The sequence below is a fragment of the Pogona vitticeps genome, chromosome 1, assembly GCF_051106095.1.
Source record: "Pogona vitticeps strain Pit_001003342236 chromosome 1, PviZW2.1, whole genome shotgun sequence".
Lineage (NCBI taxonomy): Eukaryota > Metazoa > Chordata > Lepidosauria > Squamata > Agamidae > Pogona > Pogona vitticeps.
In genome coordinates, this window is record NC_135783.1 from 305464513 (window position 1) to 305484931 (window position 20419).

The 20419-nt window shown below is 39.6% G+C and overlaps 1 protein-coding gene across 1 annotated transcript in view; it reads right to left on the reverse strand.

Annotated features, from left to right (window-relative positions):
- RYR3 (ryanodine receptor 3) overlaps positions 1-20419 on the reverse strand; it is a 420504-nt gene that overhangs the window by 165704 nt on the left and 234381 nt on the right. The window contains exons 46-54 of the mRNA XM_078391770.1: positions 19429-19549; positions 15287-15456; positions 14551-14771; positions 12640-12730; positions 9351-9491; positions 5507-5688; positions 4944-5022; positions 2769-2858; positions 489-635 (exon numbers count right to left, since the gene is read on the reverse strand). Coding sequence (XP_078247896.1) covers positions 489-635; positions 2769-2858; positions 4944-5022; positions 5507-5688; positions 9351-9491; positions 12640-12730; positions 14551-14771; positions 15287-15456; positions 19429-19549 — 1242 coding nt within the window. The remainder of the gene's footprint in view (positions 1-488; positions 636-2768; positions 2859-4943; positions 5023-5506; positions 5689-9350; positions 9492-12639; positions 12731-14550; positions 14772-15286; positions 15457-19428; positions 19550-20419) is intronic.

Consider the following 20419-nt stretch of genomic DNA (forward strand, 5'->3'; position numbering starts at 1 on the left):
CCTCTTCCCTTGTCAAGACTGCCTTAAAAATATCTTACCATCTCATGAGATGAAAATAATTATTTTGCAGATCCTCGTCCTCACGTAGAAGGACACGGCATGTGAGGATTTACATCTCTAGTCTGTGCATAGGTCTCCATAATCTGACAGGTCATAAATGTTGAGCAAGGATGGTTCTGAGGTTGTTCATGCAGGCATGAAGAGAACCCATATGTGTGATTTCAGAGACCATGAAGAAAATCCCCAGTTTTCCAACCTGTGATGAGCTTTCAACTCAACACATCCTTTTAAGGCAACTAACTGTTTAAAGGTTTTGCAGGGCATGACAAATTATTATCTCAGTACCTTTCAGATAATTCACTAGCTCACAACTCTGGAGTTTCAACAAAACTTTTTTTAAAATCATGGGTATTAGACACAATGATATAGATGTAATAGTACTAAACAAACAGATACACATATATTGTTTTTAAACAGTTTTTTCTCACATGGCTGGACTGCGATACACTGCGGAGCTTTTCATTTTCACGTTGTTGTCCTACTGATTCTCCTTCTTTTGTTCTTTCTAGACTCCATCCCATTGCTAACATGGTTTTAAGAGATTCTCTGGCAGGCCATCGATAGATTTCTTTTTCCTTCAAAAACAAAACAAAACATTCAAACAAATTGTTTCACTTCAGATATAATCTATAGATAAATATAAAGATATAAAAGTATGCAGCTTCTTGAGTCAGGAATCTAGAAAAAACACAGCTTCATACTGTGTTTTTTTGTGTGGCTTATAAATTATTCTGAATACAATTAGGTTAAATATAAGTGCTCGTATTTGTTTACTTGGGACCCTTGCTTGTGTTAATGGGCAAAGGCATAGCAGACAAGAGAGCAGCCTTATCCTCCATGCAGGGTGGCCCATCTGTTTGGTAGGCCACACTATACACTGGGTAGACTTCGGTAGACCAATCAACAGCACTTGGCATAAAACCCAAAGCACGGCAAACTTGGGAATGGAAGTCTTCCCTCTGTTCTACCTCCCAGTCTTAATCATGGGTCTCACATATCATGTCTGCTATTCTGTCTGAAGGCTTCACATCCGTCAGTTCTCAGGTGTATACCTTTATTCCCATTGGCATGGATCATGTATTTGCCCTGACTGATAGGGTAGGAAGGAATTTTATCTGTTGACTTAACTGGGCCTTGCATTTTTGCGTATCTCATAGACATTTGAGTTACTTATTGGAGTTTAAGAAGAGTTTACATCACAAGATGTTCTGTGGAGGAGGGACAAGGCATTTGACCAGTTCCTTTGCAGGTGCAAGCAACAGGACACCAACAACAACAACCCACAGGGATTTCCTTAAAGGAACTTCAGTGTCATTGTTTGATGCTATTAACTTTGGAAGCCAACAACACATTTGCCACATACGAAGAATAGTGGGATCATTTCTGTTTCTACCATTCTCTGGGACCGGAACAAATAGACGAGGATGGAACTGCTTAGCCAGCACTTGAGGCATACATGATGGGTTTCTGGCCTACTGCTGCACCAGACTTATTAAGCTGTAGCCAATAAACTTGTCTATTTAACCCAATCCCCTGACTTGATGTTTTCTGTTCATTCACTTCCTTTTCCTTTCTCAAGCTGGTACTGCCATTACAATCCATTACAGATCAGTCTGGAATGCAGAAATAAGCATTCACAGCTCTTTGTATCTTTCACAGCTCTTTGAAAGAATTCTTGGGTTTTAGCCCTTTAACACAACTGTGACATTTAAGTGTAAGTGTTGCAGTATTCACGGAGTCCATGATATTACTGTAAACCATGATTCCAATCTGGTGAGAAGCAACCCCTACAGATCACTCATAAATATATGAAGAGTGAGGCACAACCCATTTGGAGGAGGGCGAGTTAGAAAACACAATTCAGATGACCCTTCTTAGCATCATCTAGCACCTACTCTCTCCTGCTACTGTAGCACCTCCTGGCTCATTCCACAAAAGGTTTTTAAACAAAGCTTAAATGGCCTCCTGTCAGGAATGCTTTAGCTGTGGATTTCCTGCTTTGACAAGGGATAGGACTCGATGACCCTCAGGGTTTCTTTCAGCTCTACCATCCTATGATTCTAGGCTCCTAATCTTAATAAGCAGCCGTGAGGCCTGTTAGGAGGCATGCTTACTTTATGCAAGCTAGTATGTACGAATGTATACATATATTGTGTCACTGATAATACATGTTCTGTTGCAGCTTTTGTTGATATACTGTGATGGCCTATGAATCTAAGCAATAAAGTTCCATATACACAACAAGAAAAAAAATACTAAAGTAAAAGCAACAGTTTCTCTGCCTTTTTGGGGTGGGGGCCACCTCTCTGCCCCCAACATTTCAGTGCCTCAGCATGACACTAGACAGACAGAATTGTCCAGGAAGAAAATGGTCACCTGTCAGCAGCATAGTGGTTGTTGTTGTTGTTAAAACCTATTCAGGCAGTGCAAGAAACAACAATTTTCAGGGGGAAAGGCACGGCTTTGCTATAACCAATACTAGTAAAGAAACTGTTGGAAAATTTATTATTTCCCTGAAGAAGTTATTCTTAGTTTTATATTCTAAATAGTAACACTCTATATACATTTTATCTAGCTAAACTAAATAAGATACAGACTTACATCTTATCATATTTCCAGTTCATATCATACTACTGTCAGTACTAATGAAAGCTGCACATGAAACCTATTATTTTATTAAATAAAATGTTTAACTTTTTCTTCATTACCTTTTCACTCAGTGTTTTAAAAGGCCTCATTAAAGGATGTGTCTTCATATTTTCATCAAGTAAAACAGCATACTTCCATCCACTGTTACTCTGAAAACAGATATATCATTCACAGAAAAGCACTCCAGCACATATGAAAGTGTTATAAAATTCTTTCAATAAAGTTATCTTCTGCCTCATATCCCTGACTAAGTGAGATTCTGTTCCATAAGTTGGCTCCTTTGCTTCCAGCAGATTTGAAATTAAGAGTCTATGACTATTTAGGATCTTCACAGTTTCCACAAATCCAGTCGTGCTTTTTGGAGTTGCCAAAGTGCTATAACTGGATACCCCTATTTAACTATTATTACTCACTGCATGACTGGCAGGAAGCAAGGCCCTGTTCACTTGGGACACCCTCTTTTGCCATGTGCCTGTCAGCCCAGCTCTGCTACTGTCTGTGCCCTGGAAGGGCACATAGTTCTGAAAGGAGGCATCCATTCTTGCCATTGCAATTTCCCTACATGATTAAGAACCCTGATCTCACCAAGGAAGCCTACACACATGAGTAGGTTCTCCACTTCAGTGGAGGCACTACAGTGCCTCTTCTAACTCACTGTAGGTAGTAGAACTGAGAAGCTAAGATGTGACAGAAAAGGTGGGGCAAAAAATAATGCTTCCTCACTCTCTCACTCCTGTAATTCTAACTGCATGATTAAATCTGATATAGTTTATATCAATGAATACACTCATGTATTTTCAGCTCACCAATGATTATCTGTTTGTTGCTCTGGGTTTTAAAACCCTGGGGTTTTAGGAAAAAGAGAGGGTGATATGTAAACCTTGGGGAACCCTGAGGGAGGATGAAACTTCGGGAAAGGCCATGGAAGCTTGGGATCCTCACTTTTGTGTCTCTGGAGCGGAGGAAAGCAGTTGAGAGAATGTTTCTGGGAACTCACCCCTTGATCCCTGCCAGGAGGGCAGAGAATGGGACTGCAGATGAGGAGCCTGAGTACAGAGTACATGTGTCTTCTAGAGCCACAGCACTACCAATTAGGCCTTGGCATCCATAAAACCCAGTAGGAGCAGTGGTATCCACTCTGACTCAGTTGCAGTGACAAAACCATCAGTGTGACAGACAGAGGAGGCTCCAGGAGAAACAGAAGAGATTCCAGGAGGAACAGAGCCAGGTACCCCTCTTCTGGTTATACTAGCCATTGCTAAAAGGATGACTGCTGAGCTCTGGACCTCTACTTTCTTCTCACTTCTCAGGGTTGGGATGCTGAAGGTTGCCCATAATGCTTTCCATCCCAGGGATAGAAATACATCCCTGGCGGTGAATTAGTGCAGGGCACTGAATCCCTCAGGAAGTCCACACAGGAAATTAGTCTTCAGCTATCTCTGATTGTGGCCAAATAAAGTCTGTTAATGGTTACCCTTAGAACCTGGAGCCCACGGAGTTGTTGCCAGGAAACCTGACAAGCTACCAATACTAGTAGCAGAGGGACCAGCAGCACCCACGGAAGAACACATCACAGGCTAGTATTTTCTCTTTTTTGTTGTTAGTATCAGAGTGTTGCATAATTTAAAATTATGGATGTATATGAAATATAGGTACATTTTAAAACAAATTAAAAGTTATAATAATTAGATTATTATTGAATAGCATTGTCTCAGCCATTTGCTAGATCTTTTGCACAGGTGATGGGACATAAATTACATGCACATAAGAAACATGCCACAAGCAACTGAAGGGAATAATCTGTGGAATCAATCGGCAATAGTTTGGTGAGCAACAAATTCTGAAAGGAACCAAGGTGGCTAGAACAGAGAGGGAAATAATTGTTGTTACAACAGCTGCTGGCAGAAGAATTTTCAAAAATAACTAAGGCCATGATTACACAGGCAAATAAATATTATTTACAATGGATCAACCTTCAAATAAATCGGCATTTAAAAGAGTGCCTCCAGGCTTATCTGCATTTACATTTGCCCCCACAATAACACTTAATTCTCATTATTCTTTAGCTATCCTTGTGAAGGCAAGAGGAGAAGGGGACAACAGAGGACGAGATGGTTGGACAGTGTCACCTGGTGTGCTCTGGCCCATGAGGTCATGAAGAGTCAAACATGATTAAGGACTAAACAACAAATCGTTGTCTGACAAACAAGTGTCAGATTTATAGTAGTTCATACCTTGTCACAGGCCCATTTCTCATGTGTATGTTCAGCATATTTATTGACAATATGCTCCAACTTTTCAGGCAGTGTAAAACTAAAAAAAAAAAAGAAAGAGAAAATAATAGTTGCAAATAATATCCTCTACTTTAGGTACATAACTTACGTTTGTTTTATATGAACAGTTACACTAAGAATGATCAAAGGCTTAAACCACACTGTTCTAGCGTAACATATGAGAAGGAAACTATAATCTAACGCTACATTTCTAAGGAATGACTGACCACATCATTTCAATGTACTTTACTGATAAGTACATTGGGAAGGGAGGTGTTTACAGTTTCATATTGCAATGAATACTCCATTCCAGACCACTCTCCCAATAACTTGACTGTCAACATCCACCAGCTTAATACACGACTCAATGGATGAATAAAATGAGGTTTACGATGAGAATTAGTTTTTACAGAATATTTTTGTTTTGTACAGTACAGGTTTTTTTTTGTTAAAGGCATACTAAGGCTTATCAGTCTAGAATAAGATTTCCAGACAATATAGAAAATAAGTGGGCCAAGACATACTTCACTGTGTTGATAGGTTTGGGATCAAAGTTTCCTTCAGCATCCACAGAAGTTTGCTTCTCTAAAACTGAGGTAATTCGTGTGTCTAAATAATCTGGCGGCAAAGCCCCTGCTATTGCACTTAAACAAGGCAAGGCCATTCGGAAAAGCTCTGGATCATACTTCTGCAGGAGAGATAGGAACTGGTTGGAAAGTCCAATAGAAAAACATGCAAAGTGTTAGTAACACCACCATTTACAAGCAGAATTAACAGATACTAATAAAGGTGGAAGCAAACTTTAGAAGCGGATACACATTGTTTAAATTAATTGTTTAGGGACTATGTTTGCTGTGTTACCTTAAATTAAAATTAATTTGAAGTTAGACTGGAATGAAAGAAGTCCAATTGTTTTTCAGAAATATTTTTTCTTTGCCAAAAATTGTCTCCCCCGTCCCACAAACTCTTTCAGTAAATATGTTTGTACATGTGTATGCCTGTGTTTGCAAACACATAATTCTGCAAAAGGATTTGATAGTATTTACTAGCCCAGAAAACACTTCTTCATTGTAAATCTGCTTTGCTTTGGTCTATCTAGATTTAATGGTATTTTATGAATATTATGCACCCACAGCCCAAACTGTGATTTTATTCATTTTTACCTCTATGAATTGTCATAACCAGTAGATATAAAAGTACCAAAAAAATAGAAAGAAAAAGAATGAATGACTACTATCATGTTTTATTCTGCTGAATTAATATTAGTGCCAAAAACTATATTTCAGTGATCCATTTTTACTGTTGTACATGTTATCATCAACAAAAGTGTGTTCTCTCTCCACCAAAGTTCTGCATTTGTGATCTAATTACAAAACTGATTGAAATAAAGTAATAATACGCCTTAAAATAATAATAATGGCATGCCAAATAAATTTTTACTTATTGCAACCTTCACAGGGTTTTCTAGGTATAAAGTATTCATAAACCTCTACATGGAGCATTTTGAAAAACTTGTCCTGGCTTCGGCACCCCTCGCGCCCACAGTCTGGTTCCGATATGTGGATGATGCCTTTGCAATTTGGAGCCACGATGAAGAAAAATTGGAAGAATTTCTCAACCATCTCAACAGCATCCACCCAAATATACAATTCATCATGGAAAAAGAAATAGAGGGTCAACTCCCGTTCTTAGATGTCATGGTCCTATGCAAAACTGACCTCCGAATGGGACACAAGGTCTACAGAAAACCCACCCACACAGACTGGTACCTACACAAAAACTCCAACCACTACCCACAGCAAAAAAGAGGCATAATCAAAACACTGGTAGACCGTGCAAATCGGAACTGTGAAGCTCAGTTTCTCAGCACTGAACTCAACCATCTGAATTGGGCCCTACAGGCAAATGGCTACTCCAAAAATGAAATCACAAGAGCCATCAAACCAAGAAAACAACACTGAACCAAAGAAGAAAAACAGCCACCCACAAATAAAGTATTTCTGCCATACATCAAAGGGGTCATGGACCGCATGGGCAAACTTTTGAAAAACACAACCTACAAAGAGTATTGAAGCCCACCACAAAAATACAACAAATGTTACGGTCAGCAAAGGACAGAAGGGACCCCCTCACCACTGCAGGAGTATACCGGATACCTTGCAGTTGTGGACAGGTATACATTGGAACCACAAAATGAAGCATCCACACCAGAATCAAAGAACATGAGAGACACTGCAGATTGAAACAACCAGAAAAATCTGCAGTAGCTGATCATGCCCTAAAACAAACTGGACATGAAATTCTATTTCAAAATACCGAAATACTGCACAACACCAGCAATCATTGCGTCAGACTGCACAGGGAAGCCATTGAAATCCACAAGCACCACCAGAACTTTAACAAAAAAGAGGAAAGTTTGAAACTCAACAAAACTTGGCTCCCAGCTCTGAAAAATACAGTGTGCAAAAGGTCAATGAACTCTACCCAGCCACAAGGACCGGCGATCACTACACACAAAAGACCAGCTAATGACACCCATCAACCACAGTGACAGATAATCTCTCCCCTTTATCACAACAATACACCCACAACAAGACACACTAATCACCCATCTACAGAAAAAGACAAAAGCCCATCTCACAGCCATAAATATTCCACTCCCAAGCCAACTGCGCCAGAGCACAGAGTGCTGTCCTCTGATGATGCCGGCCACAGAGGCTGGCGAAACGTTAGGAAGAACAACCTTCAGAACATGGCCAAAGAGCCCGAAAAACCCACAACAACTACAGTATTCAGAAGCAGTTTACTATTTCATCCTTCTGAAGTGGTCTGGGACTGTTACAGCTTGCCCTGGGTCACCCAGGTGGCAGGGCACCAACCCTATAAGCCATGCGCACTCCAGTTCCTCTACCAAGAGGGACTGGGAGGATTCAAACTCCTGACTTCTGGTTTCAAAGCCAGCCACTTATGTATGCCTACTGCCAGTATTATATAAAAGCTCAGTAAGCTCCAACATATCCAGAAAAACAACAAAAAACTAAACAAGCTTCAAGTTTAATATAACTGATTAAAAATACAAGGAAAACATAAAATAGAAAATCATTCTAATATTGCAAAAATACTTGTGATGACTACAATAATTATGTGTGATACTGTGATTCAAAATCTGTGCAGAAATAACTTATTTCAAGTTTTTATTACGGCAGGAGTCTATGGCCTGCTAGGTTATGGCAGGCAACAGGAGTCACATTCTCTCCCACATACCAGTATATATGCAAGTATTTATTTATTTGAGTTACATCCCATATGTCTACAATAAATGATACAACTTTGCTATTATTATTTTCATTTGCCTCTTGAATTAGACATAGCTTAGCACCTCAGCAAGTCTTAATATTGTGTTATTTCCCTGAAGCAGAACATTCTGGGCTGGATCGGAAAACACATTTGCCCCCGTCCAAACAAACATGTCTGACAGTTTTATCCATTAAGTGCATTGCTCTGGCCATCTGGGCAGCCAGACAACAGATTTCCCCCCCATGTCCAATTAATTGAATCAGAGAGAAGTAAGTATATTGGGGCAGGGAGCGTCTCCCAATCTAGTCCTCTACTTATTAAATTTAGTCCAATTTAACAAATTGTATGGTTTTGCACATTAGTAGACAGAAAGCTATTCTAATTCCTTGCTCAATTTTCCTACACAGTCACCGGCTGAAATCCATTACTAAGTTGCAACTGGAGTACATCCAGTGAATCAACAGAATTTATGGAGGAGGTGACTCACCAAATCACTACTGATTTAACTGGTCTACTCTACCCTAGTTGCAACCTACTACTAGATTTCAGGGGGACGTGGTGGCGCTGTGGGTTAAACTGCAGAAGCCTCTGTGCTGCAAAGTCAGAAGACCAGCAGTCGTAAGATCGCATCCACATGACGGAACGAGCTCCCGTCACTTGTCCCAGCTCCTGCCAACCTAGAAGTTCAAAAGTATCTAAAAATGCAAGTAGATAAATAGGTACCACCATGGTGGGAAGATAACAGCCTTCCGTCTAGTTGCACTGGCCACGTGACCACGGAAACAGTCTACGGACAAATACTGGCTCTACGGCTTGGAGACGGGGATAATCACTGCACCCTAGAGTCAGACACGACTGTACTAAATGTACCTTTACCTTACTGGATTTCAACCAATGGGTGCATATGGACCTGTTTGTCTGAATAGTTTCCTTACAGATTAAGCTGTATTTCTGCTGTATTTAGTCTTTACAGGACATAGTGGAAGCACATTTGAAATAAGTGTTTGTGTATACAACAGCATACACTTTACAGCATCTTCTGTAGATCTTAACCTGAGTTACCCGTGTTACCTTATGTGAGAGGGAGTCAAATATTCCCCAGAAAAGTTTTTCTGTCAAATGTAGCTCTTCTTCAGCTGCAATTCCATAATTTCCCCATCCTGAAGGTAAACAGTAATATTTCCAGCATTGCCCATAGTGATTTGTTAGAAGCTATGCGGGAAAGAGATATAAGGAAACATGAAATCAACCACTACAAACAAACAAAAAAAACATTAACACTATCAACTGAAACAGATGAGGTGAAGATATGTTGCTAAATTACCGTAGTTGTGGTTGCTGCAACTGTCCCTATAAATCATAGGAATCTGCTGAGAGTTCATTAATCCCCCCAAATTTTCCCACCTCCGTTATAAGAGTGGGACACTAAATGCTTTGCTTAACCCTCTCCTGTACGGCTCTTTAATTTGGGCAGAATGTCTCCACATGAAGATAATATCTCTTCTCTTTGTGAAATAAAGCATGTACATATGCAACAATCAAAGCAAGAATTGTACAGAAATCACTCTCACAAATAACTCTAATTACAAAGTATACTTATACAAAACCAAAAATGCTCCCACTTGACAAGGTCATGCTGTTTAACTTAAGACACTTTCCACTTCAGAAATTACCATATGTTCCTTGTATGTTTTTGCTGGACAATATATGAAGACCTGGAGTATGTGCCTTCAGCAAAGAGAGCAGGCAGTATAGACAAATGAGAAATCATTGGCAAATACCAAATTTATTATCGTCACTGTTACTAGTAGTATTTATACTAGAGATAGAAGACTTGTGATATTCCAAATGTTGTTGTTGTTGTTTAGTCATTAAGTCGTGTCCGACTCTTCATGACCCCATGGACCAAAGCACGCTAGGCCCTCCTGTCTTCCACTGCCTCCTGAAGTTTGGTCAAATTCATGTTAGTAGCTTCAATGACACTGTCCAACCATCTCGTCCTCTGTCACCCCCTTCTCCTCTTGCTTTCACACTTTCCTAACATCAGGGTCTTTTCCAGGGAGTCTTCTCTTCTTGTGAGATGGCCAAAGTATTGGAGCCTCAGCTTCAGGATCTGTCCTTCCAGTGAGCACTCAGGGTTGATTTCCTGTATGTGTACTGCACATACCGTATTGCAATCCGTAACATTCCAAATGTTATTGGATTGCAACTCCCATAATTCTGCACCAAAGGGTATGCTCACTAGGACTGATGGGTACTGAAGTCCAACAACATGTGCAGGGCCACACTACAGATTTACACCATTATTCCATCCATTCTCCAGGTCTTCTCTTCCGTTTTACACCTCACACGATTTTGAGAGGAAGATAAAGTTGATTGTGATTCTCTCGATATCACCTAAAAAAACTAAGGGTATTTGGACATTGGTCTCCTAGTCCTAGTCCAACCTGCTCTCAGACAAATTTATCTTCAACCTTTTTATTTTAATCTCCACATTTAATGGTAACTACAAACTATTCAAAGCAAATCTTTTTTCAAAGTTCCCTCTGTCAATCATGATGACCCGAGTACTACTGAAGATTATTCTAAAGGTCACTGAAGATTATTTTAATTTTAATAAGTAAGATGAAATTTTCCCCCATACTGCCATCCATATAAACCCTTTATTATTTTTTTCCTGTTCAGCAATTTTTTAAAACAAAGAAAAAACATCCTGCAGTCATGACCAGGTATAAGCAGAGAATTTTCTTCAAGCCATGCAGCTCAGTTGGGAACTGGTTTCATTCATACCTCACCTTGCCCAATCAAGGGAAGTACAGAGAGGGCAAAGCCAGTTCTTGGCTGAAGCACATGACTCAAGAAACACTCCTCAAGGCACTCAGCAGTATCAGAAACTGGTTTCACACAGATCCAAGCCTTTCTCAGCTGGGCAAGACAAGAGGGAAAGGGAAGCAAAGTTGGGAATCCCACTGTTATCACCTGTCACTGGCACTACGTGTTATCTCAGGACCCTGACTGAAGATAATAGCAGGTATGCTTCACTCATCCCCTTTAGGGAAAGCAGGCAGCAGGCAGGGGGAAAAAAGACTGTTATTGCTAATGAGCAACTGGAGATAACAGTGGAATTCTCACATGTTTCACTGGTAAGAATATGAAACCCTCTCAGTATAAATTTTATTGTTTTTCTCCAAATCCCTGGCATGTTTTCTTCTCATCCTTCCTTTGTATCGGGTTGTGAGATTTAGCTGGTGTGTGTGTGGGGAGGTTGCATGGGCATTTATTTGATTCTTATGCATTTCCCCAAGATATGCATTTATGTACGCACCTTACATAACATATGCATTTTCCTCATCAACTAAAACATGTTTTGCAGTTTTTCAAAGCTGCGTATTTTAGCAGTTCAAACATTAAACACACTTTTTTCTATGCAAAATGCCTCGTAAGCCTCACTATTGTGCAACGTCTGTATGGGAGGTTTACGTCTTCCCAAACTAAGAGGATGACTACATGGGTGTTCAGCCTGCTGCAGGGATGGACTGGTTTGCTCCTAGAGACAGTGGTCAGATGACATCACCGATGGAGCAAACCAGCCCATCCTACAGCGATCTTATCTGCATCTTTCTAACCTCTATCAGAGACTTCTACTTTTTTGGTGCAGGTAGGATTGCTCTGTTTTGGGCTGTTTCCAGTGCATGTGATTGCTGGAAGAGAAGCAAAGCTAGCCATCCTCTTTTCATTTTTCCAATATTGTGAACAGAGACACTACACAATATTGGCAAATTAAACAAGTAAATTTAAAATGGTCCTTTTCTTAAGCCAATTCACAATATTGGCAAATCAACTGCAGGCTTCTGCAAACCAAACAGGTTCTCTTGAGATCTGTATGCTATTCTGATGCAAGGATCCCACCAATGGCATACTACATCTTCTAGCAAATCCATTTAGCTAATCCAGACCATTCTTATCTCCATGTGTAGACAAAGTCTCAGGAAATATGAAAAGTCTACTTTGACTGAGACCATAAAATCCAATAAAATTCTTCCTTGCCACTTTTCCTTTCAAATGGGAAGCAAAGGAGGTCAGTGGGAAATGCCCGTGCATAAGAGGACAGAACAATAGGGGCTTCTTTAGACCTTCTGTGCACCTGGTGAGAAATCTTCATAACTAGACTGAGACAAGACACCAGAGGTTCTCTTCCCCTGTTTTAAAACAAATCTCCTTAATCTAATGATGTGGCCTTCAGTCTTGATAATGTGCATTTATTGAGTGGAGTGCAATAGTAGGCTTTTGAAGGGAAAAGAAAGGAAGCCTACATTCTAGTGAAATATTTAATGTAATTATGAGAAATTGAAATATTTACCTTAAGTGGCATTTTGCAGTACTCATTAAGCAAAGGTACATCAAAAACTAGCCGTCGCAAAAGCTGCTGTAGCATAGAAGGACGTAAATAACTATAATTTAAAAAGGAAGTCATAATTAGTAATCTGCATATGTTTTGCTAAAACTACGTACAAGGCAATAAAATAAATGCTTAAACTGCAAAATATTCTGTGCAAGTGTTCAGTAAAAGAGATTACCTAAAAGAAAAACAGGAGAATGCCTGTAATCCATTCAAGTCATGTACAATAGAAAATATCATGAAAAAATGCTACTCTTAAGAGCCAGTGACACACAATGGAGAGAAATTTTAATCATCATCATTTATGAGGCAGCAGAAATGAGGAAAATGCATTTCCATTACTACTAATCTCTAAACACATACATATATCTTCAGATTCCAGCAAGGGAAAAAAAACTTTACATGTTGTTTTGAAACTAATATATAAAAGAGGCCAACCATCTTTTGTGCAATCATAATTATTTGAATGCTATCCTCATATAATATGAGCATTACTTTTTCATTTCATCCATTCTGAACAATTCTGCAATTATAATCTAGAGTGGCAAAACAATGAAAGAAAGGTACAGAGGGACACCAGTAAGGTGTTTTCATTGCAGCTGGAACTTTGCCTCTTTCCCACACTCATTGCTTTTTTTCTAAAAGATAATAGAAAGGGATGCTCAAGGAAAAGATGTTGCTTTAAAAGGCAACGTAGAAATCTAAGCCTAAAAAATCATTAAAGAGATTGGATGCATAGCAGTTCTGTCATTATAATACTCAGAAGCTTCTGCAGGCATACTTCAGTCTTGAGAGATTATGGTAATGTGCTCTGAATAGAGGTCTTGGAACAGTGTCTAGTGTGGCTGAGAAGGCCAACTCAAGAGTGACAATCCCTTCCACACTGAAGACAAATACAATCTGTACCCCATCCAGCTCCCTGATTTTGCTGCTTTCAGGACTGCCTCTTTGCCTCGGCTTGCTGGACAAGGGTCTCTTCAAATTGGGAGAGGCCATGTTGCACTGCCTGCCTCCAGGTTGAACACTCAGCTGTCAAGGTTTCCCATCTGTTGAGGTCCATTCCTAAGACCTTCAGATCACGCTTGCAGATATCCTTGTATCACAGCGGTGGTCTCCCTCTGGGGCACTTTCCCTGTACTAATTGTCCATACAGGAGATCTTTTGGAATTTGACCATCAGCCATTCTCAGAAGCACTCAGAAGCAGTGTGTGTGCATACATATATAGATAGGTATATATGCTTTATAGTTGTGCATGCACGATCATTATGTGGGCATAGACTACTAGAATGACTGACAGATTGCTGTTGGAATGCTGGGTGTGGGGTTGAATTCTGATTGGTTGGTATGTTTTGAAGGGTCTCACAGTAAAAGGTGCCACCCCAAATAATTAGCAAATTTTGGGGGATGGCTGTCTCTAGGGCAATTCTTAAACTAGCAGCACAAATAAGTAGGTGTCTGGGTTTAATATGACTCTATGGGAAATGAGTATGTCACTTGTTTGATAGCAACGAGTATGGATGCCTCTCTGGGAACACTGCACGAGACATCTACTGAAGCTGAAGAAATATTTTTCCACACAGTAACTGATGTTTTGATTTATGGATCAAAATTAATGATTTGCAGTCATTTGATCAAACAACCAGCAAATTGACCATGTAACCTTAAATACATCACTAGACGTATCTTAAATACATCCTGCTTTAGGCCTGTACTAAGAGCTCAGTCAGTGCCTAAACGGGATTCTGTTAATAAACCTGCTACATTGCTAATACCTGCCTGGAGTTACCATCAAGTTTCAATAGGAAGCCCTTATACAACAACTGGCACTGAATAGTATATGAAACAGGAAAGGAATTTGTATCTATACTTACTGGCATATAGCAAGCAAGCATTCTTCAATAGTGTCCCTTTGTGCTTTTGTAAGAGAACGTCCTTTGGACAGTCGATATATTGTATGAAGTGCAGAATCAATCAGAGAAACATAATGCTCAGTTCCCGAAAAGAGGGAAGCACACCGCGTGAGTAATGGAAACACAGCTGTGCAAATATATCTATTTAGAGCAAGAGCTGTCTCTGTAGTACTCAAAGAAACCTGCATAAAAGATATGTGAAATTACTGAATATTTGAGTACGTTTTATAAATTAAAAATGTTTCAAATACAAAAGGCTTTGGCCTTCATCATGTTACCACCTAAGCAAAATATATTATTGTTCAATGTCCAAGGCTTTATGCATTTGGAGTCTTGTGTTACCTATAACATCTAAGCCAAATAGCCTCTTCAGTCACGGCAGGTGTCTGCTGAAAAGTTGGAACTGACTTATAGCGAAAATAATAGATATTTTTAAGTCTTGGCTTTACCAGTTCCAGTCCTCCAGTGAGTTTCCACCACTTTATCCAGTACATCACACAGGGTACCTAGTGTTTATTAGACTAGTGCTATCGAGGGAGCTGCACATATGGTTAAGAATTACACAGAGTTCTATATCACAGAAAAAAGGAAATTGCTTGACCTGTTTTATACACTAAACCACCACTATATATAAAGCAAGAGATCTGAACATGGACACTACCCTAAGCATTGCTCCAGGGAAAATGAAAATACTCACTGTATCCAGTGAAGCAGATGCTCTTAAATCTGGTAAAAATCCAACTTCAAGGAGGTGCAGAAGAAAAGCTTGATCCTTTATACCATAGACACGATCTAGAAAAAGCACCATGGGTGCTTTGTGATCAGGGCAGAAATTTGCAGACATGTCTGGCTCAGTAATTGTTCCATCTGGAAAGAAATAAATTTATCCTGTTATTAAATATCACTTAAAAAATGAAGTTTAGTTTATTAAAAAATAACATGACTGGTAAACGCATTAAACTTTCAGTGTATGAAATAACATTTCCTCAAATCTAAAATGTTGCTTTGAAGGAGACATTTTAGAAAAAGCAGGGGTATTTTTTTGCAATTTTTTATTTATTAGGTGTGTTTTAAGTGATGAAAAATAACTATAAACTACAGAATGAGTGACTTTATCTGGCAGAATATTATAGAAACATGAAGTTGGGAGGGGCCTCTAAGGCCATTGAGTCAAACCCCAATTAAAGAATACAAATCAAAAGATATCTGCCAGGTGGTTGTCTAAATTTCTCTTGAAGGCCTCCAGTGTTGGAGCTGTCACTATCTATTCCTCAGAAAATGAGGTTCCGCACACCATGGCTCAAGTGATAACAGGCAGAAGAGGGGCTTAAATGTTCAGAGTTGGCCATCCTCCTCAGATATAGGAGGGCACAGCCTTGTCCTTCCAATGAAGACTCATGCCCCCTCCCAACTATGAGGTTAAGCTTAAAAAAGAAAGGTTTCCCTGAGATTGCCATCTCAGAATAACAATCAAGCACTTGGCTCTCTCAAGGTTGTCCCATCAACCTAAAGAAATTATAGCTGAGTATCTACAGCTGTGAAAGGGAGTAACCCATGTCACAGCTAAATAAATGTGCTGCACCAATTCAGCAGCAGAAAATGACTTTTCTATTTCATTTGCTGCTTCTGGTTTTCAGCACTGCACCTTACTTCTGCCTGCTACATGTCTGGATTGTCTACCTGATATGATTATTCACAGTTTGTCTCACACACAACCCTAGTAGTAAAGTGTTGTTTAGAAAACTAACTAAATTGGATAAAAAGGAAAAAAGTAAATTGTACAATGCAAAACCTAGCTAGTGATTATGGCACAAGTCTTTCAGTTACCTTAAAGGTAAAGGTAAAGGTTCCCCTTGACAATTTTTGTCCAGTCGTGTTCAACTCTAGAGGGCGGTGCTCATCCCCGTTTCCAAGCCATAGAGCCAGCATTTTGTCCGAAGACAATCTTCCGTGGTCACATGGCCAGTGCGACTTAGACACGGAACGCTGTTACCTTCCCACCGAAGTGGTCCCTATTGATCTACTTGCATTTACATGCTTTCGAACCGCTAGGTTGGTGGGAGCTAGGACAAGCGATGGGAGCTCACTCCGTTGTGTGGATTTGATCTTACGACTGCTTGGTCTTCTGACCCTGCAGCACAGGCTTCTGCGGTTTAGCCCGCAGCGCCACCACGTCCCTTGTTACCTTACAGCTATACAAAATGGCTGGTTAAGGGACTGCAAGGAGATAAACAGCACATGATGACCTCACTCTGTGTTTTTCCTAGTGTCTCAGTGATTCAATTGTTCAGGGCAGATCTTGGGCTTTATTGTGGGTTTCAGCTGCCATTCATCTTCTCAGCAGGAGTCAGGAACTCAGTCCCTTTCTTCAGATGTTTAAGAATTTAATAAAATTCAAATTGTTTAAAGAAGCCTTTAAGGACATTCTTCCCCTTAGGTACTGATTTGACCCATGACTTCATTTTTCATCTTAGAGGATAGCTCCTCTCACTTAGTCCTTAATTTGAGTTCTTGTTATTTGCTTGGTTTCCTTTTTTTCTTCATTTGTTTCTGGAGGGTGGGATGAGTAGTGAGGGGATTATTTCTGTTTGTACAACCACCCAGAGTACTGTACTGGATTTTCACTATGTGGGGTGGTATAAAAATGTCATTCATTCATTCATTCATTCATTCATTCATTCATTCATTCATTCATTCATTCATTCATTCATTCATTCATGAATAAGTAAGTAAGTAAGTAAGTAAGTAAGTAAGTAAGCAAGCAAGCAAGCAAGCAAGCAAGCAAGCAAGCAAGCGAGTGAGTGAGTGAGTGAGTGAGTGAGTGAGTGAGTGAGTGAGTGAGTAAGTGATTAATGCACTGATTCTCACTGGAATTGTGATACTCTTTTGCCTGTTCCCTGAGCTCTTCCTACTATGTCTTCTCTGTATACCAATGCAGTCTGCTTTTGGACTCCCCTATTCAACACATCTCTAAGTCTGCAGGTCACTTGCAGCCTCAGACCAAGAAAGCTAAACAAAATGTCCTTCAAATAATGTGCAATCAGAAATACCAAGGAAGTACTTTACAGGTACTTCTGAATTACTTTTAAAATGTAATGATCCAAGTTCTGTGCTAGCTGGAGTTGAAGAGATCACAAAACTAGTTTCATAGGGTTTTACATGATTCTAAGTATTGATCTCTAGAGGAACTAGAGACCAAACTGCTAACATGTACTGGATTATGAAGAAAGCCAGAGAGATCCAGAAAAACATCTACTTCTGCTTCATTGACTATGCAAAAGCCTTTGACTGTGTTGACCACAGCAAACTATGGCAAGCCTTTAAAGAAATGAAAGTGCCTGACCACTTATCTATTTCCTGAGAAACCTATACGTGGGACAGGAAGCAACAGTTAGAACTGGAAATGGAACAACTGATTGGTTCAAAATTGGGAAAGGAGTACGACAAGGCTGTCCACCGGCTTATTTAACTTATATGCAGATTACATCGTGAGAAAGGCTGGACTAGAGGAATCCCAAATTGGAATTAAGATTGCCAGAAGAAATATCAACAACCTCCGATATGCAGATGATACCACTCTGATGGCAGAAAGTGAGGAGGAATTAAGGGAACCTCTTAATGAGGGTGAAAAAGGAGAGTGCAAAAAACAGTCTGAAGCTCAACATCAAAAAAACTAAGATCACGGCCTCTGGCCCCATCACCTCCTGGCAAATAGAAGGGGAAGATATGAAAGCAGTGATGGATTTTACTTTCTTGGGCTCCATGATCACTGCAGATGGGTACAGCAGCCCCGAAATTAAAAGACGCCTGCTTCTTGGCAGGAAAGCGATGACAAACCTCAACACCATCTTAAAAAGCAGAGACATCACCTTGCCGACAAAGGTCTGCATAGTCAAAGCTATGGTTTTTTTCTGTAGTGATGTATGGAAGTGAGAGCTGGACCATAAAGAAAGCTGACTGCCGAAGAATTGATGCTTTTGAATTGTGGTGCTGGAGGAGACTCTTGAGAGTCCCCTGGACTGCAAGGAGAACAAACCTATCCATTTTGAAGGGAATCAACCCTGAGTGCTCACTGGAAGGACAAATTCTGAAGCTGAGGCTCCAATACTTTGGCCATCTCACGAGAAGAGAAGACTCCCTGGAAAAGACCCTGATGTTAGGAAAGTGTGAAGGCAAGAGGAGAAGGGGACGACAGAGGACGAGATGATTGGACAGTGTCATCAAAGCTGCCAACATGAATTTGACACAATTCTGGGAGGCAGTGGAAGATAGGAGGGCCTGGCGTGCTCTAGTCCATGGGTCACGAAGAGTCAGACACGACTAAACGACTAAGCAACAACAACAGAAGTACTGATCTGTACAGGCAAAGAATCCATACACAAAAAAGAATTGTATAAAATAAATGTTTATTATAAAATTGATATGAAAAATACAGTAATATTTAAGTGTAGCTCATGTTCTGTTGGGAATTATTTATTTACTACAAATTGAACCCTATGTGTATGTATAAATGCACCCAAAACTGTTCAGTTATCAGAAAATAAAATAAAGCTGGTGCAATCTGCCTCCCCTGGTCAATTCCTTTTTCATTTCTCTGGTACAGCCCAGAACCAGTTGAAGGGGAATGAAATTCGCAGTTGAAGTCTTTGTCTTCCCTACTGTGTTGCAAATCTACTACCTGTACCTTCAGTTTGGTGGACATGATGTCCCTGTTTCTCCCAGAAAAGTAATTCTCCCACTCCCCAAGTTGGTGCAATCTGATTGGGGTTTGGAAGCAGCAGGTGATGTGACATTTTGCTTGCTCACCCCAATGTTGTCTAGTTTTTCTCACATATTTACCTTTATTCACTGTTGGCAATTTTAGTGGTATGCTTATAATTCCAACCAAGTCTTCTGTCGGTACTAAGGAGCGCAATATTGACCGAATTCTAATAGCTTCACCTTTTCCAGTTTGGATAAGCTATTAAAATATAACATATTGAAACATTATCTTTTGTTTACGAAGTATTTCATTGGCAGAGGTGAGAGCAGTCAGCAAATTCTTCCTGATTCTTTTGTTTTTAAAATGTAAGTCTTGGAAATAATAGGTGCTTTCTTGTTTTAAAAAATCTATCATTTTTTCTCCTACATAATTTAGTGCATAAAAACACGTTCCTCCTCCACCATGATTCTTCATGGGAGCTACATGCATTTGTAAGTCATGCATGTTCATTATAGCAGAAACAAGGAGTATAAAATTGTAAAAACAGATCATTCTATTGTCAATGCATATGTTTAACATCAGATAATATGAGCCTCAATATTAATACTGACATAGAACTGAAAACACTCCTGTCAGCAAAGGTAAGTCAAAAATTGTATTTGGAAATTTTCTGGTGATATGTTGGATCATACCCTGAGGATAATAAAAGGAAGGAAAATACAGCATTGGAGGAAAGAAAAATCCTAAGGTATGTGAAGGTATAAGTGGGAGAAGGCACTTCTAGAATTCAAGATTAGACATGAGGATGAATAAAAAAAAATCGTGATATCCATCAGAAATTGCTGAGTTGTAATATTCATAACTTCATATTTGTCAATTCTGGAGGCCCTGACAAATACAAAGTGATGAATATTTACCTTTTTTATTCATCTCTTTTTTTTTTTTAGATAATCACAAGTTGTCTAAAACCTCCCCTCCCCGAAAAACTCATTAATAGTTCATTGGAAAACCCAGGAGCAATTTGTGGGTCATTTTGGCAGTTTGCCCCTGTCTCTATTCAAGATATATAGAATACATTACAGTAATCAGGATTTGCCATCACAGCATGAATCACAGCAGCTAAATGAC